At 41.4% G+C, this 24,040-nt stretch overlaps 1 protein-coding gene across 10 annotated transcripts in view; it reads right to left on the bottom strand.

Annotated features, from left to right (window-relative positions):
* ablim3 (actin binding LIM protein family, member 3) overlaps nt 1–24,040 on the bottom strand; it is a 331,288-nt gene that overhangs the window by 127,616 nt on the left and 179,632 nt on the right. For all 10 annotated transcript variants that reach the window (XM_063053520.1, XM_063053523.1, XM_063053529.1 and 7 more), the window contains one exon: nt 2,285–2,411. In XM_063053520.1, the coding sequence (XP_062909590.1) occupies nt 2,285–2,411 (127 nt within the window). The remainder of the gene's footprint in view (nt 1–2,284; nt 2,412–24,040) is intronic.

The raw sequence follows: 24,040 nt of genomic DNA, 5'->3' as shown, positions 1-24,040 counted from the left end.
CCCCCACTCTCTGCTTTCTGCAGGAGTTCCTCCCACCCTGATTCCCTTGTCCATTCATTCCTCCCCAGTAATCTTTCACCTGGCATCTGCCATTCACCTCCTCCCTGAACTCTATTTTAGGGCCTCAAAGAGTCTTTACAGGTGAGGCAATACTCTACCTGTGAATCTGCTGGGATTGTTTATTGTTTCCAGTAATCCGACAGGGCCTCCTCTACTTTGGTGAGACCCGTTGTGAATGGGAGGACCACTTTGTCCAGCACCTCTGCTCCATCCACCAAAAGCAGAATTTCCCAGTGGCCAACCATTTTATTTCCTTTCGCCGTTCTTGTTCTCACATGTTGGTCCTTGGCCTCCTCTTTTGTCATGATGAAGCCACTCTCAGCATGGAGAAGTTGCATCTCATGTTCCATCTAGGTAGTCTCTAACCTGATGGCATGAACATCAATTTCTCCTTCCTGCAATTTTTTCACTCCTCCCTTCCCTCTTTTACTATTCCCCACTCTTGCCTCTTACCTCTTCTCCCCACCTGCCTATTATCTCCCCCGATACCCGTCCTTCTTCCCTTTCTCCCATGGTTCACTCTCCTTTCTTGCCAGATTCCTTCTTCTCCAGCCCTTTACCCTTCCCAGTCACCTGGCTTCACCTATCACCTTCCAGCTAGTCCTCCCTCCCCTCCACTACTTTTTTATTCCGGCATCTTCCCCCTTCCTTTCCAGTCCTGAAGAAAGGTCTTGGCCCATAATGTCAACAGTGTATTCATTTCCATAGATGCTGCCTGACCTGCTGAGTTCCTCCAGCATTTTGTGGGTATTGCTATGGATTATCATAAATTCTATTGCATTTCATTATTTTCCTGTAATTGCCCGCAAGAAAAAATAACCTCCAGGTAGTATATGGTGACATATACATACTTTGACAAAACATTTACTTTGATGTTTTGAAGATTGCTGTCAAACATTATCACCTCAATACTCTACTCAATTTTTATCACTGCAATGCCACACACTACCTCTTACCCTCAGCTCTGTTGGAGTGAAGCTAATCGAAATGACAAAAGGAAAAGTTGTTCAACAGATATTACCTCTGCTCTAGAACCACAGTCACCACAGCTACAGTTAGTGAACTGCAGTATATAGGGAAATGGACTTTACACTTCACATCTGCAAAACAAAGGTTTCAACTAACTTGCTCCTTGGAGCTGTTGATGGTTCCATGTACAAGTTGCATTAGTTCTTGTTGGTGGTAAGTGCATTGTGTCAAGTTAAGAAATCAAGTTTTAGGACTTATGATGGGGAGAAATTTAATTGTTAAGCAGCCCATGAAATTTAGAAGTTCTTAACCCCACAAGGATGTATCAGTAGCTGGTCATAATCAACACAGATTTTGAAAGATCTTGAGCACCATGCAGCAGGAAGGTAGGGTAGGAAAGTGGTGCTGATGTAGAACTTTGGCGACATTCTTACTGAGTATTGTGGCAGGCTTAAGGATCTGTAACTACCATCACTGCTCCTAAGAGTGCAAGTGAACTCAGAAGATCTTACGACAAAGTTTACTTTTTATGAGCCACCATCACTAACGCAGAATCACTAGTTGTCTATCACCTCCCTCTTTGTAGGACCTCATGTGCATACAGGCTGTTGAATTTCCCTTATTACCACTGTAAGAAGCATTTAGATGTGATTTCATGGTTTGGGATGTTACTTACCACTTCATCAGAGAATTCTACCTAATATGATGAAGTGAATAAAATGGACTGGTGCAGAGAACACTAAGGAACAGCAGAACGTAGTTCCATATTCCTAGTCTCCCATACATTCATCACTTTGAAATAGTACTGTCAACACCTTCCACAAGGAGAGTGGAAATTCTGAGATGTTTGGACGTCTTAGTCCTAAGAATAGGTGAGTTAGTTTTTTAAAAACTCAACCCCCAAACTTTTATGTACATATCATCAATATTCCTTTGATTTTGGACTATGATTTCTATGCTGAGATTACAGAGCAAACTGAAAAATAGTCTGTTGTATATATTTACACATTGGCGAGATTTTGCAGGAAAGTGACTTTTTATGAACTGATTGTGAGTCAAAAAATTCAAGCGGGGTGGAAGAAATCCAAAGAAATACTACCTTTCTCCTAATAATCTAATGGTAAATTGAAGTTTGTCCATTAGGTAAATTAATTATAGAGTAGAAATCAGCTCATCCAATTTGGATGGATGCATTTAGTTAGAAAGAGAGTATGGGTTATTCTTTCCAACCTATATCCTGAAGAATCGTACATACTTGCTGATATATTCTCCTGTCAGGACAATGCCACAGGACTGACATTTGAAGCAGCTCACATGCCACTGCTTCTCTAGGGCCAGCAGAGACTGTCCGTGTCTGATCTCATCCCCACAGCCAGCACACTCTGGAAAAAAAACAGTAGAAAGTTGCTTATTGTTAAATGCTTTGACAATGCAGTATATCAAAGTGTGATGATTTTAATTAAAGATGTAACATTCCATCAAATATGGTACTTCAAAAATAATCCTGAGCCATGACAAGTAAACTACTAAGAGCATCTTCACAATAAAAGAAAAATAATTAATTTTTTCCCTTGCTTTATGATGTTGCTTGATGACATTTCCCTTAACAGCTGATTAAACCAATTTCCGAACTTTTCTAATTCAGTATTTCTCTTGGGAATTCAGTTATCAGGCACATGTTGCAGACCTCAGATACATTCTAATCCACTCACCATTGAGAACATTTATTTTCTAGGTTAGACTGAGAAATTGTGGATGTTTTGATGATTGTAATGAAGCGGGAGCCCAACTTTACATTTCAACAGACTTCCTTTGAATATATAGCATTCAGTGTCATATCTTCTTCACTTCACTGAACGATTATATCACAGCATCTTTTGCTCTCATTCACTCGCTGAAATAAGCTGATTATTTAAACTAATGAAGTGTATTTTACATAAATAACTTAAAAAAGAACCTGCTACTTTTATTTACTATGTATCTACCACTAAACAGGTTGGCAGCTTCTTACCAGATGGAGGTGATGGGCATCAACAGAGAATTGTTGGTGAAATGACAGTTTTTGAAAACATACCAATGAAAATTATATATGCAATATTTATTATAACTCTCCTTTAATTAAAATGATATAGACTTCGTGTCCATATCTTGACAGTTAGTGATTGAAAGTAATGTGGGTAGTTAATAACAGAAAAGATTGCATGTGAGTGAGTGAGTGAATGAGTAAGTGAGAGTGAGAGAGAGAGATAGAGATAGAGAGAGAGTGGGGGGGGGGGAGAGAGAGAGAGAGAATTGCAAATAATGTACAACAAAAATTATGTTTCCTCATTGTCTTGATCAGGGGCCACTGCACTTGTTCACAGTATTGTGCCATCCTTCTTTTACATTGTGACAAATGTTATTTAGTTCAAGTATTAGTCCTTGAACATTTACCCGACTTATACCCCAGCAGGTAAACCCATGTTTATCTATGTTCAGTGCATATCTTGAAAGACCCATAATCCACAAAGGCAGTCACATCAATCTCTATTAGCATAACCACTATATTATGAAACTGTGTGTCCAATAATAGATGCACAGCTGTGAGTCTGTGATCATGCCTGCACATATGTTGGCCTTTTTGCCGTGCTGTGCTCCTCCATTGATTGCTGACACACTGACCACATCAGGACCAATCCCAAAATAAACTTGCAGAATCCACTAGGATGTGTCACTGGGAAGAACAGTGAGCCCCTGAATTTTCTCCAAGCTGCTGCCACGAATTCACGAGTTCACCACGAGAGGTGGAAGCAATTGTTTTTTTAACACAAAAAAGGGAGAAGATCGCTTCTTAATCCCTGACATAAATTACTGAAGTGGATTCGGAGGAGCTCCCTGGAATTTCTTGGTTCTTATTGTAGACAGCTGGCAACAACACAAACACAGCTTGAAGTTAAGCAGCTTAAACTAAAGATAACTTCGGCAATCCAGGATGCTTACAGATAATTTTTAAAGATACAAATTTACTAACAAACTTACACAATCCACTGGAATGTTATAGAATGGGGCGGCAAGGGAGCTTAGTGGTTAGCACAATGATTTACAGTACCAGCGACCCAGGTTCAATACCCCCAGCTGTTTCTAAGGAGTTTGTATGTTCTCCCCGTGACTGCATGGGTTTCATCTGGGTGTTCTGCTTCCCACCCACAGTTCAAAGATGTACCAGATGGTAGGTTAATTGGTCCTTGTAAATTGTCCCATGATTAGGCTAGGGTTAAATCGGGGGTTGCTGGGCAGCGTGACTCAAAGGATCAGAAGGGTCTACCCTGCACTGTATCCTAATAATAAAAATAAAATAAAAAGTTTATGGGATAATTTTCATAATACTTTTGTCATTTCACTCAATTTGTTTGATCTGGGCTATTCATATTAAATATTAAACACAAAACTTACACTGTAGGCGTAATGCTACTAGGCAGACAGGAAATGCCATTACCGCCCAGGATGTCTAATACTCAATTCACCCTTGTTTGTTGTCTGACCATATTATTAAATGACATCTGGAATGCAAGAACTGCACCCTAAGGTTTAACTTTAATGGGGTATGTGCTACATCGAGCTCCCCTCACTATTGTTGAGCAATTTAAATTAATTTAAATATTAAAAAAATGATAAAATGCTATGATTACCAATGGTAACTAAGAAACTTCTGGTTGGTTGTAAAAACGTTTTTGGTTTTTGCAGTAAGCAAATCCATCATTCTTATCTGGTTTAGTCTTCCTGCCTCTATAACATGGTTGACATTTGCTAGTGCTATTGCAGAGTTAGCAATGTCTTAATGTCTGTCCACATTTGACTTCATCTTCAAGGTTCATTGTGAGCCATCATATCATGCACCTTGGAGGTGTGGAATATCCATCAACAGATAGCATTAAGTCATGGATCAAGCAAAGCCTTACTGAATGGTAGAAGCTTCAAAGGGCCAAATGGCCTATTCCTATTTACATGTAATTAAAGGAGAAACATAGGCATAGCACCAACATGGATCACTGAGTTACAATACATCTGTTGAAGCAGAGGTTCAGATAACGGGACAGCTCTAAGATTAGGTATGATGGAAGTTACTTAGAGGTTTTCATTCTGTCACAAAAACAGTTCTCTTTCAATTAGGAAAATTAAGGGAAAGATCAGGAAACTACACTAGACACAATTCGCAGCATCATCTTGATCAAGAATAGTGATGTGGTTGACCTGTTCTTTGCCAATCCTGAATGCATACACAAATCCTGGCTGCGTTAACAGTCTTTGCTACATAGCGCAACTTACTTAATCTTGCATTAAAGAGCATTGAAGCTTCATAGCAAGCTATTACATTGACAAGGAAGGCCTGGGGACTGAAATGGAAATACAGTATAATTGAAAATTAAATGCCAATTGTAATAAGGGTGATGAAACACCCCCCGATACAATAATATATTTTATTCATTTCTCTCCCTTCCCCCTATACCTTAATCCACCGCTACTTTCCAAATAAAGCAGCTGTCTAATAATCCTGCAAGGTGATCCGCTGCTGACCTCAGCAAAGCTGGTGGAAAGCTACGATTGCTCATCTGGGAATCCTTGAGGAACTTGTACCTGGTGATTCCTGGCTATTTGAGCCTATGAAGGACTGACTGTTGGTTTGTCAACACCAAACTGGATTCCACTGTATACTAGCTTAAATGGTGGCAAGGAAGATGATTTGATGTTATCACTGATATGGCAGCAAATATATCCTCTTATTACACACAGAACTGGAATTCAATCTGTCTTAAGAAACTGCAAGCTTAATTAAGAGGAGGATACCCATTTTTAGGTCAGGTGTTAGAGGTTCCTGAGTAATTGCTGATAATCAATCTTTTTTTGAATGTGATTTTGTGCACATAACCATACTGAAATGAAGTTTGGGAGTCTGGTTTATCCAGGACTCTTGATTGCAACATGACATACTTCTATTCAGCAATTAGAGTTCACTTTCCAGTGTAAATAAATAGCTTTTCCAGTGACCCAAAATGAATCGAGAAAGGAGGCTTCACCCAGGTCGGGATGAGAGATTTAAAAAGGACTGTTTGTGGGCTTTCCGCTTTTACTGGCGGCCCAGTTGAATTGAGAGAGGAGACTACACACAGGTCAGTACGAGAGATTTAAAAGGAATGCTCACAGGCTTTTGGCTTTTTCCTGCAGTATAAGCAAATCATGATTCATTTGCGAGGGAAAATAAAAATAAGGTAGGGTTAAGAAGAAAGGCCATTGTTGGAGTGCACCAGTGTTAGAATGGGAAGGTTTTAGCTCAATGGACTCAGGGTAGAACAGGCTTGGGCAAAGTAAGTTTCTTCTGCATTCTTCATCAGTTAGTGAAGTGAGAATACTCCAGGAGATGTGTTGTGTTTCTTGTGTGAGGGGTAGGAATTCTGGGAGACTTATGGCCTACTGGATAACCACTTTGCCAGCAGGTGCACCAAGCTGTAGCTCGATGACCTTTGGCTTAGTTGGGAAACTGAGGAGGAGAGAGAGATAGGAGCTACATTGAAGAAGTCACCCTTAAGTTGCAGTTGTTAGGAGTGGGAAAGGAAACAGGGAGCCAATGCGGAGTATCCCTGGGACCATTCCCCTCAATGACAAGTATATCATTCAGGATGAACGGCCAAATGGGGGGAGCTATAGCAAGCAAGTCTCTGGCACTGAGTCTGGCGCTATGGCTCAGTAGGAAAGGGGGGAGAAATTGACTGTAGTTGTAATAGGGTTAGAAGAGTATATACAAGATTCTGTGGACATGAAAAAGACACCTGGATGCCTCCCAGGTACCAGGGTCAATGACGTCTCGGATCAGGTCCATGGCACTCTAAAGGAGGAGGGTCAGCAGTCAGAAGTCTTGGCAAATATTGGCACTAATGACATAGGTAGGAAAAGGGTGGAGGTCCTAAAGAGAGAATTTAGGTAGCTAGGTAGAAAGATGAAAAGTAGGAGCTCCAGGGTAGTAATCTTCAGATTGCTGTCTGTGCCTTGCGGCAGTGAGGGTAAGAATAGGATGACTTGGAAGATCAATGTGTGGCTGAAGAACTAGTGCAGGGCAGGGCTTCAAATTTCTGGATCACCGAATCTCTTCCGGAAAAGGTTACACCTGAACCCAGTTGGGACCAATATCCTTGCGGGCAGGTTTGCTTGAGCTGTGGGGAGGGTTTAAACTAAATTGGCAAGGAGATGGGAACAAGAGTGATAGGGCTGAGGATGGGCAGGAGTATACAACTAGATGCAGTGTGCAGTGAGATGAGGAAGGACAGGCAGATGATGGGGCAAAATTGCAATCAGTAGGATGGTTTGCAGCATAATGTGGGGACAATACAGAATTGGAAGTGTTATATTTGAATGCACACTGTATACGAGAAAAGGTAGACAATTTTGTAGCGCAGTTAGAAATTAGTGGGTATCATGTTGTGAGCATCACGGAGTCGTGGCTGAAAGAAGGTGGGAGTTTAATATCCAAGGATACACACTGCATCCGTCGAAATGACAGGCAGGTAGGAAGATGTGGTGGGGTGGCTCTGTTGGTAAAAAATGAAATCAAATCCTTAGAAATAGGTGACATAGGGTCAAAAGATGTAGAATCCATGTGGGCAGAGATAAGAGACTGCAAGGGTTAAAAGACCCTGATGGTAGTTATATAGAGGCCTCCAAACAATAGCTTGAATGTGGTCTACCAATTACAACTGGGATATAGAAAACACATGTCATAAGGGCAATGTTATGATATTGATGGGGTTTTCAATATGCAGGTAGATAGGAAAAATCAGGTTGGTACTGGATCCCAAGAGAGAGAATTTGTAATATACCTACAAGACAGCTTTTTAGAGCTGCTTGTGATTGAGCCCACTAAGGGAATGGAAACTGTGGACTGGATGTTGCACAATGAACTGGGTTTGATTAGGGAGCTTAAGGTAAAAGAACCCTTAGGAGACATTAATTATAATATGATAGACCACCCTGCAATTTGAGAAGGACAAGCTAAAGTCATATGAATCAGTATTACTGTGGAGTAAAGGAAATTATAGAGCTATGAGAGAGGAGCTGGCCAAAGTTAATTGGAAATAGACACTAGCATGGTTGATGGCAGAGCAGCAATGGCTGGAGTTTCTGGGAGCAATCTGTAAGGCGCGGATAGATACATCCCAAAGAAAAAGAAGTATTGAAAAGGCAGGATGATGCAATTGTGGTTGACAATGGAAGTCAAAACCAGCATAGCATCAAAAGAGAGGGCACCAAAGAAATGGAAAATGACAAATATCACTCCACTGTTCAAGAAGAAAGTGAGGAAGAGAAAGGAAATTATAGGCCAGTTAGCCTGACCTCAGTGTTTGGGAAGATTCTGAAGTTAATTGTTAAGGATCAGGTTTTGGGGTACTTGAAGGCACATAGTAAAATAGGCCAGTCATCATGGTTTCCTTAATGGAAAGTTTTGTCTGACAAATCTGTTGGAGTTCCTTGAGGAAATATGAAGCAGGGTAGACAAAGGAGCACAAACACGAGAAAATCTGCAGATGCTGGAAATTCAAGCAAGATACACAAAATGCTGGTGGAACGCAGCAGGCCAGGCAGCATCTATAGGAAGAAGTAGCCAACATTTCGGGTCGAGACCCTACATCAGGACTAATGGAAAAAAGAGGTAGTAAGAGATTTGAAAGTGGGAGGGGGAGGGGGAGACCTGAAATGATAGGAGAAGACAGGAGGGGGACGGATGAAACTAAGAGCTGGAAAGTTGATAGGCAAAAGGGATACAAGGCTGGAGAAAGGAAAAAATCTTAGGACTGAAGGCCTTGGAAGAAAGAAAGGGGGAGGGGAACACCAGAGGAAGATGGAGAACAGGCAAGGGGTTATTGTGAGAGGGAAAGAGAGAAGAAGAAATAAATAAAATGAAAATTAGGGATGGGGTAAGAAGGGGAGGAGGGGCATTAATGGAAGTTAGGGAAATCAATGTTCATGCCATCAGGTTGGAGGCTACCCAGATGGAATATAAGGTGTTGTTCCTCCAACCTAAGTGTGGCTTCATCTCGACAGTAGAGGAGGCCATGGATTGACATATCGGAATGGGAATGGGACGTGGACAAAGGAGAACTGGTGGATATTGTGTACTTGGTTTTTCAGAAGGCCTTTGACACGGTGCTGCACACGAGTCTGAATGACTTTAATCAACTCTGAACCAATGCTACTATGGAGAGACACATTTAGAAAATTAGAAAATGGTGCTGTTGTTGCGTTCTAACAGTTTTGTGATTGACTAAGGAAACTGGTATCTATGCCTAGTATATATTCTGCTTTCATTTGTCATGTTTGTAGCAAGGAATTGGATAGAAACCATGGATTGGTTAAGCAAATGTATGTAGGGGATATCTAGTAAACTTCAAGTGAATGTTCTTAATGATGCAGTAGACAAGGAATCCCAAACCTATATGATGCTGAGGTGGGCTCCCCTTTCCAGTTACTGTCTTACTGCCTGGGTATGCAGCTCAAAAGAATATCCAAGCTACAATGTTCAGATGGAACTTCACTTGGAAGTAGCTCCTCCATAGTTTGCCTGCTCCTCCTCCTCAATGTTGGATGCCATCAAGCAAGGGTTGAGCCCTCAGGAAAGCCTAGCTGTGGAGTATAAACCTTGGCTTCAAAAGCTTTAGCCCTTGGATATAATTCAGCTTGGAGAACTGAAGATAACAATGTGGTTCCCAGTGCATACTTGGTGTGATATTGTTTGTGGGTTGACCCCTCCTTGCAATGACAACCAAACTGTGAATTTCCTTCATCTTCATCTCTCAAACCCAAGACTGCCACTGAGGAGATAATTGGAGCAATAAATATGCAGCTCATTCAGTGTTTTTATTACAAGTTGGACTCTCGTCTATTGTACTCTGGCAGAACTTATCATTTGCAGAGCATGCTAAGCAAAAAGAAATAGTGAAATAACTATTTAATCACCACAGCTTCAGTGTATACAGTCCTATGGAAATCTGCTCCATCTCAGATCCTTAATCTGAGTAAGGTAATCCAATTTCAGATGGGTGCTGTAGAAAGAGGTGTTGTATGCCAATTGATATCATCCATGTGTTCAGCATGTGTGAAAAATCTGGGTAATCATGTGCAATTCCATGGGTTCTGCAGATCAAATGTGTTTACCATATTTGCATGTTTTACAGCTGAAACCTCAAAATTCATTCATGTGACATGCAAACACTGGTCCTTCCATATGGAACATTTTCTTGCCACTAAAACTGACAGTTTCCTCTCTGTAAAAATCGGTGATTTGGACCAATTCGTCCCTTTAAATGTTACTTGTGTGTTTTCTAAAAATATCTCTATAGGAAAGCTGTAGTGCCACATCTACTGTAAGAACATTACAAAGTGTGCTTGTTTCCTTTTATAAAGTCAGGAAAATTTACATAAACACAAAAATCTCTGCAGATGCTGGAAATCCAGAGCAACGCACTCAAAATGCTGGAGGAACTCAGCTGGTCAGGCAGCATTTGTGGAAAGAAATAAACAGTTGACATTTTGGGCTGAGACCCTTCTTCAGGTCTGGAAAGAAAGGGGGAAGAAACAAGAATAGGGATGTGTGGGAAGGAGAAGGAGTACAAGCTAGAAGATGATAGGTGAAGTTGGGTGGATTGGACACTGAGGATGAAGTAAGAAGCTGGGATGTGATAGGCGGAAAAGGAAAAGGGCCGGAAAGGAAGGCATCTGATATGTGAGAAGGGTGGACTAAGGGTGAAAGGGAAGGAGGAGGGGCACTAGGGGGGAGATGATAGGCAGATGAGGAGAAAAGAAGCTGTAAGAGGGGAGCCAGAATGGGGAATGACAGAAGAGGGAAAGGAAGGGGGAAAAGTTACCAGATATTAGAGAAATTGATGTTCATGCCATCAGGTTGGAGGGTACTAGACAGAATATAAGGTGTTGCTCCCCCAACCTCACAGTGTCCTCGTTATTGCAGTAGGGGAGGCCACGGACTGACATGCGGAATGGGAATGGGGATTGAAATTAAAATGGTTGACCATAGGAAAATCCTGCCTGTTGTGGATAGAGCAAAGGTGCTCAACAAAGCGGTCTTCCAATCTACGTTGGGTCTCACCAATGTAGAGGAGGCTGCTTCAGGAGCACTGAATATGGTAGGTGATGCCGAAGATTTGTAGATTAAGTTTGTCTCACCTGGAAGGACTGTTTGGGGCCCTGACTGGAGATGAGGGAGGAGGTGAATGGGTAAGTGTAGCACTTCTGCTGCTTGCAGGGAGGAAGATTAGTGGGGAGGAATGAATGGAGAAATCACCAAAAGAGTGATCCTTGAGAAAGCAGAGAGTGGGAGGAGGGAGGTAAAAACGTGTTTGGTGGTAGGGTCCCGTTGCAGATGACAGAAGTTGTAGAGAATGAGGTCCTGTATGCAGAGGCTTATGGTACATAAGGACAAGAGAAACTCTATTCTTGTTACGATGGCAGGAAGTTTGGTTGAGGGAAATTGTCTGGGAAATGGAGGAGATGTGGGTTAGGAGAGTGTTAATGGTGGAGGAAAGGAAGCCCTGTACTTTGATGATGGTGCTAGAGGGCAACTTCTCCCAGCCCATCAGTGAAACGGTTAAATTCTTCCTCTTTTAATGTCTCAATTTTTCTTTTCAGGGCAGCTGGGGTCCTGTCGGGGGTCTGTGACCTACAGCAGCATGCAAACTGCAGTTCTACATGGCAGTGAGCTTCCATTCTTGGGGTTGGGGCCTTGCGCGGCCCTGTGGACATGCATTCTTGCCGGTGACATGAACTGAAGCGTCGCATAGTGCCGGTATATTGGGACAGCGCGTGAGTTTGTCAGGGGCCCCTGTACTCGGGTGATCACTCTTTCTGTCTTTCGATAGTCAGTGACCGTTTGCTGCCGATTCTCGAGTCAGGGAACCTGAAGTAATAAGCAATGCTTCAGACTGTGACTGTAACACTGAAACAGCGACTGTTTGTCTTCCATTCACTGTGGAAGGAGTGATAACTGTCTCTCCCCTGTTTGTGAAAGAGGGAGCCGACAGTTATTTTTTGATGGACTATAGACCATGGTCTCTCTCTGGGGGTTCGCATGGTGGGTGGTGGGAATACTGATGCTTTCTGCTAGAATAGTGGGGGTTATGGGGGGGGAAGGGTTGATGCTGCTTGTGCGTGGGGGTGGGGCAGGGGTCTTTAGCATTCTTAAGTTTTTCTGTCATTATTTCTTTGGGTTCTATTCCATCTGTTTCAAGGATGTCTCTGGAGAATAAGAATTTCAGGTTGTATATTGTATACATTCTCTGATACAAAATGGAACCATTGAAGAAAAAGGACACCTCTGTTATCCTGGAAGTAAAAGACTCATCCTGGGAACAGATGCAGCAGAGATGAAGGAGCTGAGAACAAGGAATGGCATTTTAACTGATGACAGGGTGGGAAGAAGTGTAGTCAAGATAGCTGTGAGAGTCTCTAGGTTTATACAAGATATTAGCATATAGTTTGTCTCCAGAGATGAAGACAAAGAAATTGATAAAGAGAGGTGTCAGAAATGGATCAAGCAAATTTAAGGGAAGGGTGGAAGTTGGAGGCAAAGTTGATGAAATTGATGAGCTCAGCATGGGTGAATGAAGCAGAACTAATGGAGTTGTCAATGTAGTGCAGAAGAGTTGGGGATCATTATCAGCGATAATTTACGTTATCATTGATTAAATTAACACTTTAAATTACCATTGTCTTATGTTAGTTATAGTATAATATTATCTGATATTGTTGTAAAGAATAATAAAAGAAGAGTTAGCTCAGGCTCCACATATTTGTTTTTGTAGTCCAAGATGGACAATCATTGAATCATTAGAATGAACAATGCAGCACAGAATGAGATCATTTGGGCTGATGCTAGCTTTATGGTAGAGCCATCTAATCGGTTCCAGTTCCCTGCTTGTTCCCCTTCCCTGTAAATGTTTTCTTTTCAAGACTAAACCCAAATAGACTTTTCAAAGTTATTTTTGAATTTGTGTTTGCCCCCCTTCATGCAGTGCATTCCAGATCATAACAACTTGCTGCAAAGGAAAATGTTTCCTTATGTTGCCTTTGATTGTTTCACTGCTAATTACTCTGAATTTGTTTCCTCTGGTTATCAATTCTTCTGCCACTGGAGACAGCTTTTCCTCCTTTTACTGTAACAAGGCCATTTCTGATTTTGAACACATACACTGAATATTCCTTTAATCTTTTCTACTTGAGGAAGAATGGCCACAGCAACACAAGAAAACAGGAGTAGAAGTTGTCTACCAGGGCCCTTAGGCTTCCCCTCCATTCAATATAATCACAGCTGATTAACCTTGTTAACAATGGTTGATCAGCTAATAAATTCTATCATGTGTGTTACACACTAGAATTTTATTTAAAAAAACTATGATCATCTGTGACCAGTAATGCAAATGTTAGCTCACTTCCAGATTCTTATTTGTAGTTCTCCACGGTCGTGACTTTGAAGCTGTCAGTGCGATTATGTAATATGCAATACTCCTTCTGATGTCGTGTCCCTTTCACGGAACTGCTCTTTACATAGCAAGCTGCCAGGCAGTGTGTACCTCAACAAGCCTTTACTGGAGACAGCATTAATTAATTAAAGGAGGCAAACAAGATGTCCCCGTCCCTTCAAGTATTTTCATTAATAACCGCTCAACACCAATTCATTCAATGTAGCTGACGTCCTCCAATCACAATCACCTATCTGAATGACACCTTGACCTAATGTACTGAAATCACCATCTCATCCCCAATCCCCGAGCCCAATCTTATCCCTAACTCCCCAGTCCTCTTCCCTTCTGAGTATCATCCTCTGTCCCTTGCAAATTCTATCCCTTCTACTTTTCTTTACCCTCTTCACACTTTCATCTCTACAATCCCAATCCACTGAATTCCCATAACCTTTTCTATGTCTGAACCTCTCTCTGATCCCAACCCACTTCTCACTGACTTTCTCACCAATCTGTCAAGCAGTGCGTTCCATGCACCCAACACTTTCTGTGTGAAAACTTACTTTTGACATCCTTCTTGTACCTACTTCCAAGCACCTTAAAACTATGGCCCCTTGTATTAACCATTTCAATCCTGGGAAAAAGCTTCTGGTTATCCACACGACCAATGCCTCTCATCATCTTATACACCTCTACCAGGTCACCTCTCATCCTCCGTCACTCCAAGGAGAAAAGGCCAAGTTCACTAAACCTATTCTCTTAAGGCATGCTCTCCAATCCAGGCAACATCCTTGTAAATCTCCTCTGCACTCTCTCAATAGTATCTATGTCCTTCCTGTAGTGAGGTGACCAGAACTGAACACAGTACTCCAAGTGGGGTCTAACTAAGGTCTTATATAGCTTTAACATTGCCTCATGGCTCTTGAACTCAATCACACGGCTGATGAAGGCCAACACACCATATGCATTCTTAACAACACTGTCAACCTGCGTAGCAGCTTTGAGAGTCCCATGGACACGGACCCCAAGATCTCGCTGATCTTCCACACTGCCAAGAGTTATACCAATAATATTATATCCTGTCTTCAAATTTGACCTACCGAAATGAACCACTTCACACTTATCTGGATTGAACTTCATCTGCCACTTTGCAACCCAATTCTGCATCCTACTGATGTCCCACTGTAACGCCTGACAACCCTCCAGACTATCCACAACACCCCTAACTTTGTGTCATCAGAAAACTTACTAACCCACCCTTCTACTTCCTCATCCAGGTCATTTATAAACATCACACATAGCAGGGGTCCCAGAACAGATCCCTGGTCACTGTCCTCTGTGCAGAATACAAACCATCTAAACCACCCTTTGCCTTCTGAGGGCAAGCCAATTCTGGATCCACAAAGCAAGGTCTTCTCAGATCCCATGCCTGAATAAGCTTTGCATGGGGAACCTTATCAAATGTCTTACTGAATTCCACATATACTACATCCATTGCTCTACCTTCATCAATGTTTTTGTTACATCCTTAAAGAACTCAGACAGGTTTGTAAGGCATGACCTGCCCTTGACAAAGCCATGCTGACTATCCCTAATCAGATTATGTCTCTCCAGATGCTCATAAACCCTGCCTGTCAGGATCTTCTCCAACAATTTGCCCACCTCTGAAGTAAGACTCATTAGTCAATAACTTCCTGGGTTTTCTCTACTTCCTTTCTTGAAGAAGGAGACAACATTTGCAATCTTTCAATGCTCTGGTACTTTTCCTGTCCCTATTGATGATGCAAACATCATCGCCAGAGGCTCAGCAATCTCCTTCCCTGCTTCCCACAGTAGCCTGGGGTATACCTCATCTGGTCCTGGCAACTTATCTAACTTAATACATCAATATCCTTAATACTTAAAAATGTGCTCCTCTAGATCTCATTGACTATTGGGTTGTCTATAATAGAATCCTATTAATGTGGTCATCCCCTTCTTATTCCTCTGTTCCACCCATACAGCTTCAGTAGATGAGCTCTCCAGTCTGTCCTGTCTGAACACCGCCATGATATTTTCCTTGACAAGTAAAGCCATCTATCGCCCTTTAATACTTCCTCCTTAATCATGCCCTAAGCAACAGAACCCTGGAACACTGAGCTTCCAGCCCTGTCCTTCCTGCAACTAAATCTCACTGTCAGCTACAGTATCATAATTCCAGGCTGATTCATGATCCAAACTTATCTGCCTGATCTACAACACTCCTTGTATTGAAATAGAGGCAACTCAAAACTCAGAGTTTGTTAATATCTGCTTTCCCCAAAACCAAGCCATTGCCTGTCTTGGCACTAGGGCTCCCACCTCCTGCAACTAGTTTAAATCACCTCACCAACCACTCCCCAACCCGTCACCCCACAGTAGCACTCGCAAACATCCCTGCAAGGATATTGGTCCCCATGCAGTTCAGCTGCAAATTGTCCCATCTGTACAGGTCTCACCTTCCCTAGAAGTGAGCCCAATAATTTGCAAATCTGAAGCCCCAGCTCCTGCACCATCTCCTTAGCCATGTGTCAAACTGTATTAACTTCCTGTTTCTAGCCTCACTCGCACATGACACTGGTAGCATTCCTGAGATAACCACCTTGGAAATCCTGTCCTTTAACTTAACAACTATTTGCCTGAGCAACACACATCAAAGTTGCTGGTGAACGCAGCAGGCCAGGCAGCATCTCTAGGAAGCGGTACAGTCGATGTTTCAGACCGAGACCCTTCGTCAGGACTAACTGAAAGAAGAGCTAGTAAGAGATTTGAAAGTAGGAGGCTGAGGGGGAGATCCAAAATGATAGGAGAAGACAGGACGGGGAGGGATGGAGCCAAGAGCTGGACAGTTCATTGGCAAAAGGGATATGAGAAGATCATGGGACAGGAGGCCCAAGGAGAAAGAAAAGGGTGAGGGGGGAAAAGACTCAGAAGATGGGCAAGGGGTATAGTCAGAGGGACAGAGGGAGAAAAAGGAGAGAGAGAGAAAGTATGTGTGTATATCGTTTCGCTGAACACCTACGCTCTGTCCACCAGAGAAAGCAGGATCTCCCAGTGGCCACACATTTTAATTCCACGTCCCATTCCCATTCTGATACGTCTATCCACGGCCTCCTCTACTGTAAAGATGAAGCCACACTCAGGTTGGAGGAACAACACCTTATATTCTGTCTGGGTAGCCTCCAAACTGCTGGCATGAACATTGACTTCTCAAACTTCCTCTAATGCCCCATCACCCCCCCCGTACCCCATCCGTTATTTATTTATATACACACATTCTTTTTCTCTCTCATCATTTTTCTCCCGCTTTCCCTCTGACTATACCCCTTACCCATCCTCTGGGTCTTTTCCCCCCTCCCCTTTTTCCTTCTCCCTGGGCCTCCTGTCCCATGATCCTCTCATATCCCTTTTGCCAATCAACTGTCCAGCTCTTGGCTCCATCCCTCCCCCCACCACCCCCCGTCTTCTCCTATCATTTCGGATCTCCCCCTCCCCCTCCCACTTTCAAATCTCTTACTAGCTCTTCTTTCAGTTAGTCCTGACGAAGGGTCTCGGCCCAAAACGTTGACTGTACCTCTTCCTAGAGATGCTGCCTGGCCTGCTGCGTTCACCAGCTACTTTGATGTGTGTTGTTTGAATTTCCAGCACCTGCAGAATTCCTCGTGTTAACTATTTGCCTGAACTCACTTTGCAGGATCTCGTCACCCTTCCTGCCTATGTCATTCATACTGATTTGGACCATGACACCTGGGTGCTCATCCTACCTCCTAGGAATGCTCTGGACTCGATCCAAGATGTCCCTAACCCTGGCATGTGGGAGACAATATACCATCTGTGAATCTTGTTTTTGTTCACAGAACCTCCTGCCTATTTCCCATATTAAGAATCCCCTAATGTTACTGCTCTCCTCTTCCCCTGCCTTCCCTTCTGAGCCACAGAGTCAGACTCAGTGCCAGAGATCTGGTCACTGCTGACTCCCCCTGGTAGGTAATCCCCCCAACAGTATCAAAAGTGGTATACTTCCTACTTAAGGAAAATTGCACAAGTGTAATATGCACTATTTACCTATTTCCTTTCCCTCTTCTTACAGTCACATTGCTACCTGCTTCCTGCAACTTCCATGTGACTACCTCCCTGTAGCTTTTAACTATCATCTCCTCATGCTCCTGAATAATCTGACGGTGATCCAATTCCAGTTCCAGTTCCCTCATGAGGTCTGTAAGAAGCTGCAGCTGGATGGACTTCTTCCCTGTGTAGTCGTTAGGGCGACCGGAGGCCTCCTTGTCTTCTACCTTCCACAGAAAAGTCACTTCACTGGCTGTCATTCCTATACTCTAACTATGCAATAAGAAAGAAAGAAAAACGTGATAGCAACCTCACCCTAGCCTCTGCCTTTCCTTGTTAATGTCTCAGTTCCCCAACCCAACAACGGCTGTTCTAATTAAACCTAACTTCTTTTTATTGGCCCTTCCCTAATAACCCAAACAACCTTAAGTGCCGCAGAAAGTCACGACAGTGCCCGCTTACATTTTAATACTGGAATATACACTCCACAATTGAGACATCGATAGCAAGATCCTGCTTAAATTTATTCTGACATAGTTGATATTTTGCATCTTTCTTTGAATAAATTACAGCTTGTATCAACTAATTATAGTTCTGCTTGAAAACAAATCATTTAGAAAACATGAATTGAAATTGCAAATGACTACATAAAATGGGTATGTTTTGCAATAAAGTGCGGATAAACACTACTCTCTTTAGTTTTGTTTGAAGTGAGCCATTTGGTGCTGTTTTTAAGCAATAAATGGAATGAACTCCTTCATGGTAGTGTGCCAACTTTTTATTATTACCATAGACCCAAAAGGAGGAATTGTATTTCTAAAAGTAGTGGAATTTTGTATTCACACATATATCAAAACTCATTAATGACTACTATCTTTTTCAATAACTTTAAATGGCCAACATAAGTTATTGATTGTACCCAGAAAGCATGTTTTCATAACTTATATTCCAATTCAGAATATTCAAATAAATCCTTTAGCTGTCGATGTAGTCAATTGGACATTGGCCTTCCAATCAGTGCAACAGGTCCAGATACTGACAGATTCTCTCCTACATGTAAGTTAAAGGAGATGGTGCTACTTTCACTGAACCAAACATTTGACATATACTAAAGTTTAATACAATCAGTACCTCAAGTAAGCCTCAAGTTCTCTTTCTCTCTCCATTTCCGGCTATGGGGATGACTAACACATAGGAAAATGGAAAAGGTGCATTGATACAATAGGAGACGATTTTCCAAAACTTGTAGATAAGCGCTGATCTGAACTTGTAATCGTTCTTTCTGGCATGGGAGTTTTTAAATAGCTGCATAACTGTATAAATGGATTAACAAATTCCCCAGTTTTAAAGCACATGTCTTGCAATGTTTTCTTTCTTGTTGCCAGGACATAAAGAGTTCAGTCTTTGAACACTTAAAAGATCAAAATAAAAAATACATCTAATATACAGGAATCTTAATGAAGAGAAAGTGTGATAGTTCTCTCACAAAACTTGATTGAGGAAACAATGGCAACAGCTGTATCCTGTCCTGGCCGCAGCACACCTTATCAGTGCATGATCTTCACATGACCAAGAACATAACTGGCCTTTCCTTGGTTTCAGTTGTTAGGCAATGCAGGAAAATCCTCTCGCCAAAATCAGCGTTGAACGTTTCATTTGAAAACAGTCAGCATTTTTTCCCTGTACTCAGGAACTTTAAAAGTAAACTAAGAATACGTTATTATAATTTATTTCAATGTTGTTCTTGGGAAATGAAAACTTTGTATAACCTTGCCTGAATTTCCATTCCAGTTCATGCATTGTTAGGACCATAATAATGTCTTTCCTTCACAAATTGTATCATGTTTTCATGTTTTTAAGCAAGATAATTATATAAATGCATTTTAAACAAGTAAACTAGTGAATCTACATACTTTAATAGTTTCAATGTTATTCAAACTACTAATTTGATTTATTTTAAAATAAAAACGGCTAGAAGCTATTTTGGGCATTGTGGTGATATGCCATGCCAGAGCGTGATTGGAGAGAGTTCTGAGCATGCGCAGAAATGATAGAATGATCAAGAACATGGTACTGTAAAAATATGGTTTGGTTGTTGCTGTAAATAAAATTTCTATATCTTCCAGAATATGATTCTGTATTAGTAACCCATGCTACATATTAATATAAAGAACACAACATGGTGTCAGAAGTCAGTCTGGAAGACAACTTGGAGTTAGAAATTGGTCCAGAAGAATAATACGTTTCCTGACACGGTACAATCGAAGATAATGGAAAAGAGCTCAAACTGTTTTGGTGCTTGCTAACAGTTTTGCAAATGGAAGGTTTTCAGTCTCTACTGACACTTCAATTGTCTGGGAACGTAGCTGAGAACTGGAGAAAACTTAAGTGGTGTTTTGAAATGTATTTATCGGCGATTGATGCTGATAATAATTTAAGCTGAGAAGAGGTGTATAAGAGAGAGGTATTGATCGTATGGATAGTCATAGGCTTTTTCCTTGGGCTGAAATGGTTGCCACAATAGGACACAGGTTTAAGGTGCTGGGGAGTGGGTACAGAGGAGATGTCAGGGGTAAGTTTTTTACGCAGAGAGTGGTGAGTGCGTGGAATGGGCTGCTGGCAACGGTGGTGGAGGTGGATATGATAGGGTCTTTGAAGAGAATTTTGGTTAGGTACATGGAGCTTAGAAAAATAGAGGGCTATGGGTAATTTCTAAGGTAGGGACATGTTTGGCACAACTTTGCGGGCTGAAGGGACTGTATTGTGCTGTAGGTGTTCTATGTTTCTATGATGGAAAACCTGAAAAAACAAAAGCTGCACTTCTACTCCACGTAATAGGTGATGACGCAATTGAGGTATATAATCATTGTATTTTTGAAAATGGAGATAATTTAAATCTAAAATCGATAATGGACAAATTTGAAGCATTTTGTATACTTAAGTGTAATGTGATGTATGAGAGGCATATATTTTTTACATGTGCACAGAGAGCTGGTGAAGTAATTGATCAATATGTTACTGAGTTGAGACACCAGAGTAAAACATGTGAGTTTGGAGAACTGACAGACTCTCTCATTAAAGACAGAATTGTTTGTGGCATTCTGGATAATGGTCTGAGAGAAAAACTGTTAAGAGAACAAGACTTAGGCTTGGAAAAAGCCTTGATGCTCTGCAAAGCTTCGGAAACCATGCCATCACACGCCAAAGACCTTTGCATTGAGAGTTGCAATGTAGACGCTGTAAAAAAGTGTGAACATATTAGAAAAAATAATAAAACAACAACGAAACTGACAGAGAGCAAGATGTCATCTGAGAGAAAAAAAGCTATGTGATTGCTGTGGGTGGCAGCATCAGCCAAAACAGTGTCCAGAGTATAGGAAAATGTGCAACGACTGCAGTAAGAGTAATCATTTATCACACTGTTGCAGAAGTGGAAAGAAAATAAAACAAGTAAATGTAGCGCTTGAAAATGAACTTGAGAAGCTTTATATAGATGTGCTTTGTGAAAACAAACAAAGTAAGAATGACTGGACTATTCCACTGCAAGTGAACCAAAACAATATTTTGTTTAAACTTGATACTGGAGCACAATTCTTGCAGAATCTGAGTTTAATACATTGAAGCCAAGACCAAAGTTACATAAGACAAATATAAAAGTGACTGGGTATTCAGGTGCAGACATTCCAGTTAAAGGAATATGTGTGGCAAAAGTATCACACAAAAATATTGTGCACACACTTTCATTTGTAGTGGTGCCAAAGAATGTACAGTCAATACTGGGTTTATCTTCCTGTGAGAGACTGAATTTGGTGAAAAGAGTATTACTCCTGGACAGTGACACACAGTCAGAATATAGTGACTCGATGAAAGAGTATGAGGACTTGTTCAAAGGGCTTGGTTGTCTTCCAGTACAGCACATGATTAAAATTGCCACCCGTAGAACATTCATGTAGAAAAGTGCCTTTTGCATTACGTCATCAACTGAAAACAGAGCTTGACAGAATGGAACGGCTAGGAGTCATAAAAAAATTAATGAACTGAATGAATGGTTCAATTCGCTTGTCATTGTTGATAAGAAAAATAGAAAACTGAGGATTTGCTTAGATCCAAGAGACTTGAATCGAGCCATTGAAAGAGAGCATTTCAAATTGCCTACTCATGAAGAAATTATGTCACAGTTTGCTGATGCAAAGTGCTTTAGTGAATTAGATGCATGCTCTGGATTCTGGCAACTTAATCAAGATGAACCGAGTTTAAAGTTGTGTACCTTTAACACACCTTTTGCCAGATACTGTTTTCTTAGGCTTCCATTTGTAATTACATCAGCTCCTGAAGTGTACCATAAAACCATTCACATGCTATATGAGCACATTGAGAGTGTGCATACTTCCATGGACGATATTATTGTTTGAGGATCAACTAAACAAGGGCATGATGCCAGACTCAGACAAGTCTTTGAGGCAACATGCAAGGCAAACCTGAAGTTGAATAAAGACAAATGTCAGCTAGGAGTGACTGAACTTACCTTTGTGGGTGATATCATTAGCAAGGAGGGTGTGTGTCCTGATCCATTGAAGGTTTCTGCTATTGAGAACATGTCAAGACCACAATGTAAAAAGGTTGTTCAAAGGTTTATGGGAATGGTCAACTACATGGGAAAATTCATACCCAATCTTTTGGAACAGCTTGCTCCATTGAAGCAGCTAACAGAAAAGAGAAACGAATGGAGCTGGAATCAGGAACAGGAGAAGGCATGGCAAAATCTCAAGAAAGTGCTCACTGAAGAACCTGTGTTGAAATTCTATGATGCTGAGAGACCCATCGAAATCTCATGTGATGCATCTCAAGCAGGCTTAGGGGCAGTATTACTCCAGAAACATGATAAGGAATAGCTATCAGTGGCATATGCATCTCGTTCATTATCTGATCCAGAAACAAGGTATGCCCAAATTGAAAAAGAATTGCTCAGCATTATGTTTGCTTGCGAGAGATTTCATCAGTTTGTGTAGGGGCAATCTATTGATGTTGAAACTGATCATAAGCCTCTGATTGCATTGTTTAACAAACCTTTAAGCGACTATCCTTTACAAATTCAGTGAATGATGATCAAATTGCAAAGTTATGCATTGAATGTGTCATATACACCTGGAAAATTCATGTACACGGCTGACACACTTTCCAGAGCTGTGGATCCAACAACAAAAGACATTCACAGGGATGCTGTTGATGTTCAGGCATTTGTTGATATGATCATAGAGACTGTACGTGTTTCTGCTGAAAAGTTGGAATTGCTGTGTCTTTAGACAGAGAAGGACAAAATTCTCAGTCAGGTAATACAAGTGGTGATGGATGGAAGGCTAGATAATAAGCATGACTGTACCTCAGTAGTACAAGAATATTGGAACCACAGATCAGAACTTTCTGTTGTGGAATGGATATTGCACAAAGGTAGCAGAATTGTGATTCCTAAAAGTCTCCGAAAAGAAATGCTTGAGAAAATTCATGAAGGCCACCTAGGTATTGAAAAATGTAAGAGAAAGGCTCGGGAAGTGATGTTTTGGCCCAGGATGAATCAAGAAATTGCAGAATTTGTTCTTCCAAATATACCTTAAATACCAACCTAGCAACCCTAAGGAGCCACTGCATCCACATTCTAGTCCTCAGAGACCTTATCAGAAGGTAGGCATTGATCTTTTTGTAACTGACAACAAAGATTATCTATTAATAACAGATTACTACTCATTGTATCCTGAAGTGTGTGGCCTGAGCAGAACAACTGCAGAGAATGTAATTACATGCATGAAATCAGTTTTTTCCAGACATGGTGTACCTGATGAAGTTTTTACAGACAGTGGTCCACAATTCAATGGTGAATGCATGAGACATTTTGCTCATGAATGGGGCTTTGTCCATACAACATCTAGTTCATTTTTCCCTCAGTCCAATGGATTAGTTGAGAAGTCGGTAGGAATTATCAAGAAACTGATGCACGAAGCAGAAGATAGTGGATGTGATTTTTATAAAGCCTTGTTAGCCTATCGCAGTACTCCACTTGAATGTGGATTTTCACCTGCTCAGCTCTTGATGGGATGCTGTTTGAGATCCAATCTGCCAAAAGATGAGAGCCTTCTGAGAACAGAGGGAGGTGAACAAGTGAAAAGATGGGAAGATGAACACAAAGCAAAGCAGAAAACATACTTTGACAGATGTTCTGGTCCATTACCTGAACTGCACCAAGGAGATGAAGTGAGGATACAAGACAAAATGAACACATGGACACAGAAAGCTACAGTACTTGAAGAAGTACAACCCAGATCATACATGGTCCAAACAGAGGAAGGAGCAGTGTTAAGAAAAAATCGCAAAGACCTTAAGAAAGAGCCAACTTCAGAGTTTCAGTTAACTAATGCAGACCAGACAAAACATGAAAA

Source organism: Mobula hypostoma, chromosome 7 (assembly GCF_963921235.1).
Source record: "Mobula hypostoma chromosome 7, sMobHyp1.1, whole genome shotgun sequence".
NCBI lineage: Eukaryota > Metazoa > Chordata > Chondrichthyes > Myliobatiformes > Myliobatidae > Mobula > Mobula hypostoma.
This window is presented reverse-complemented; position numbering and strand designations above follow the sequence as displayed.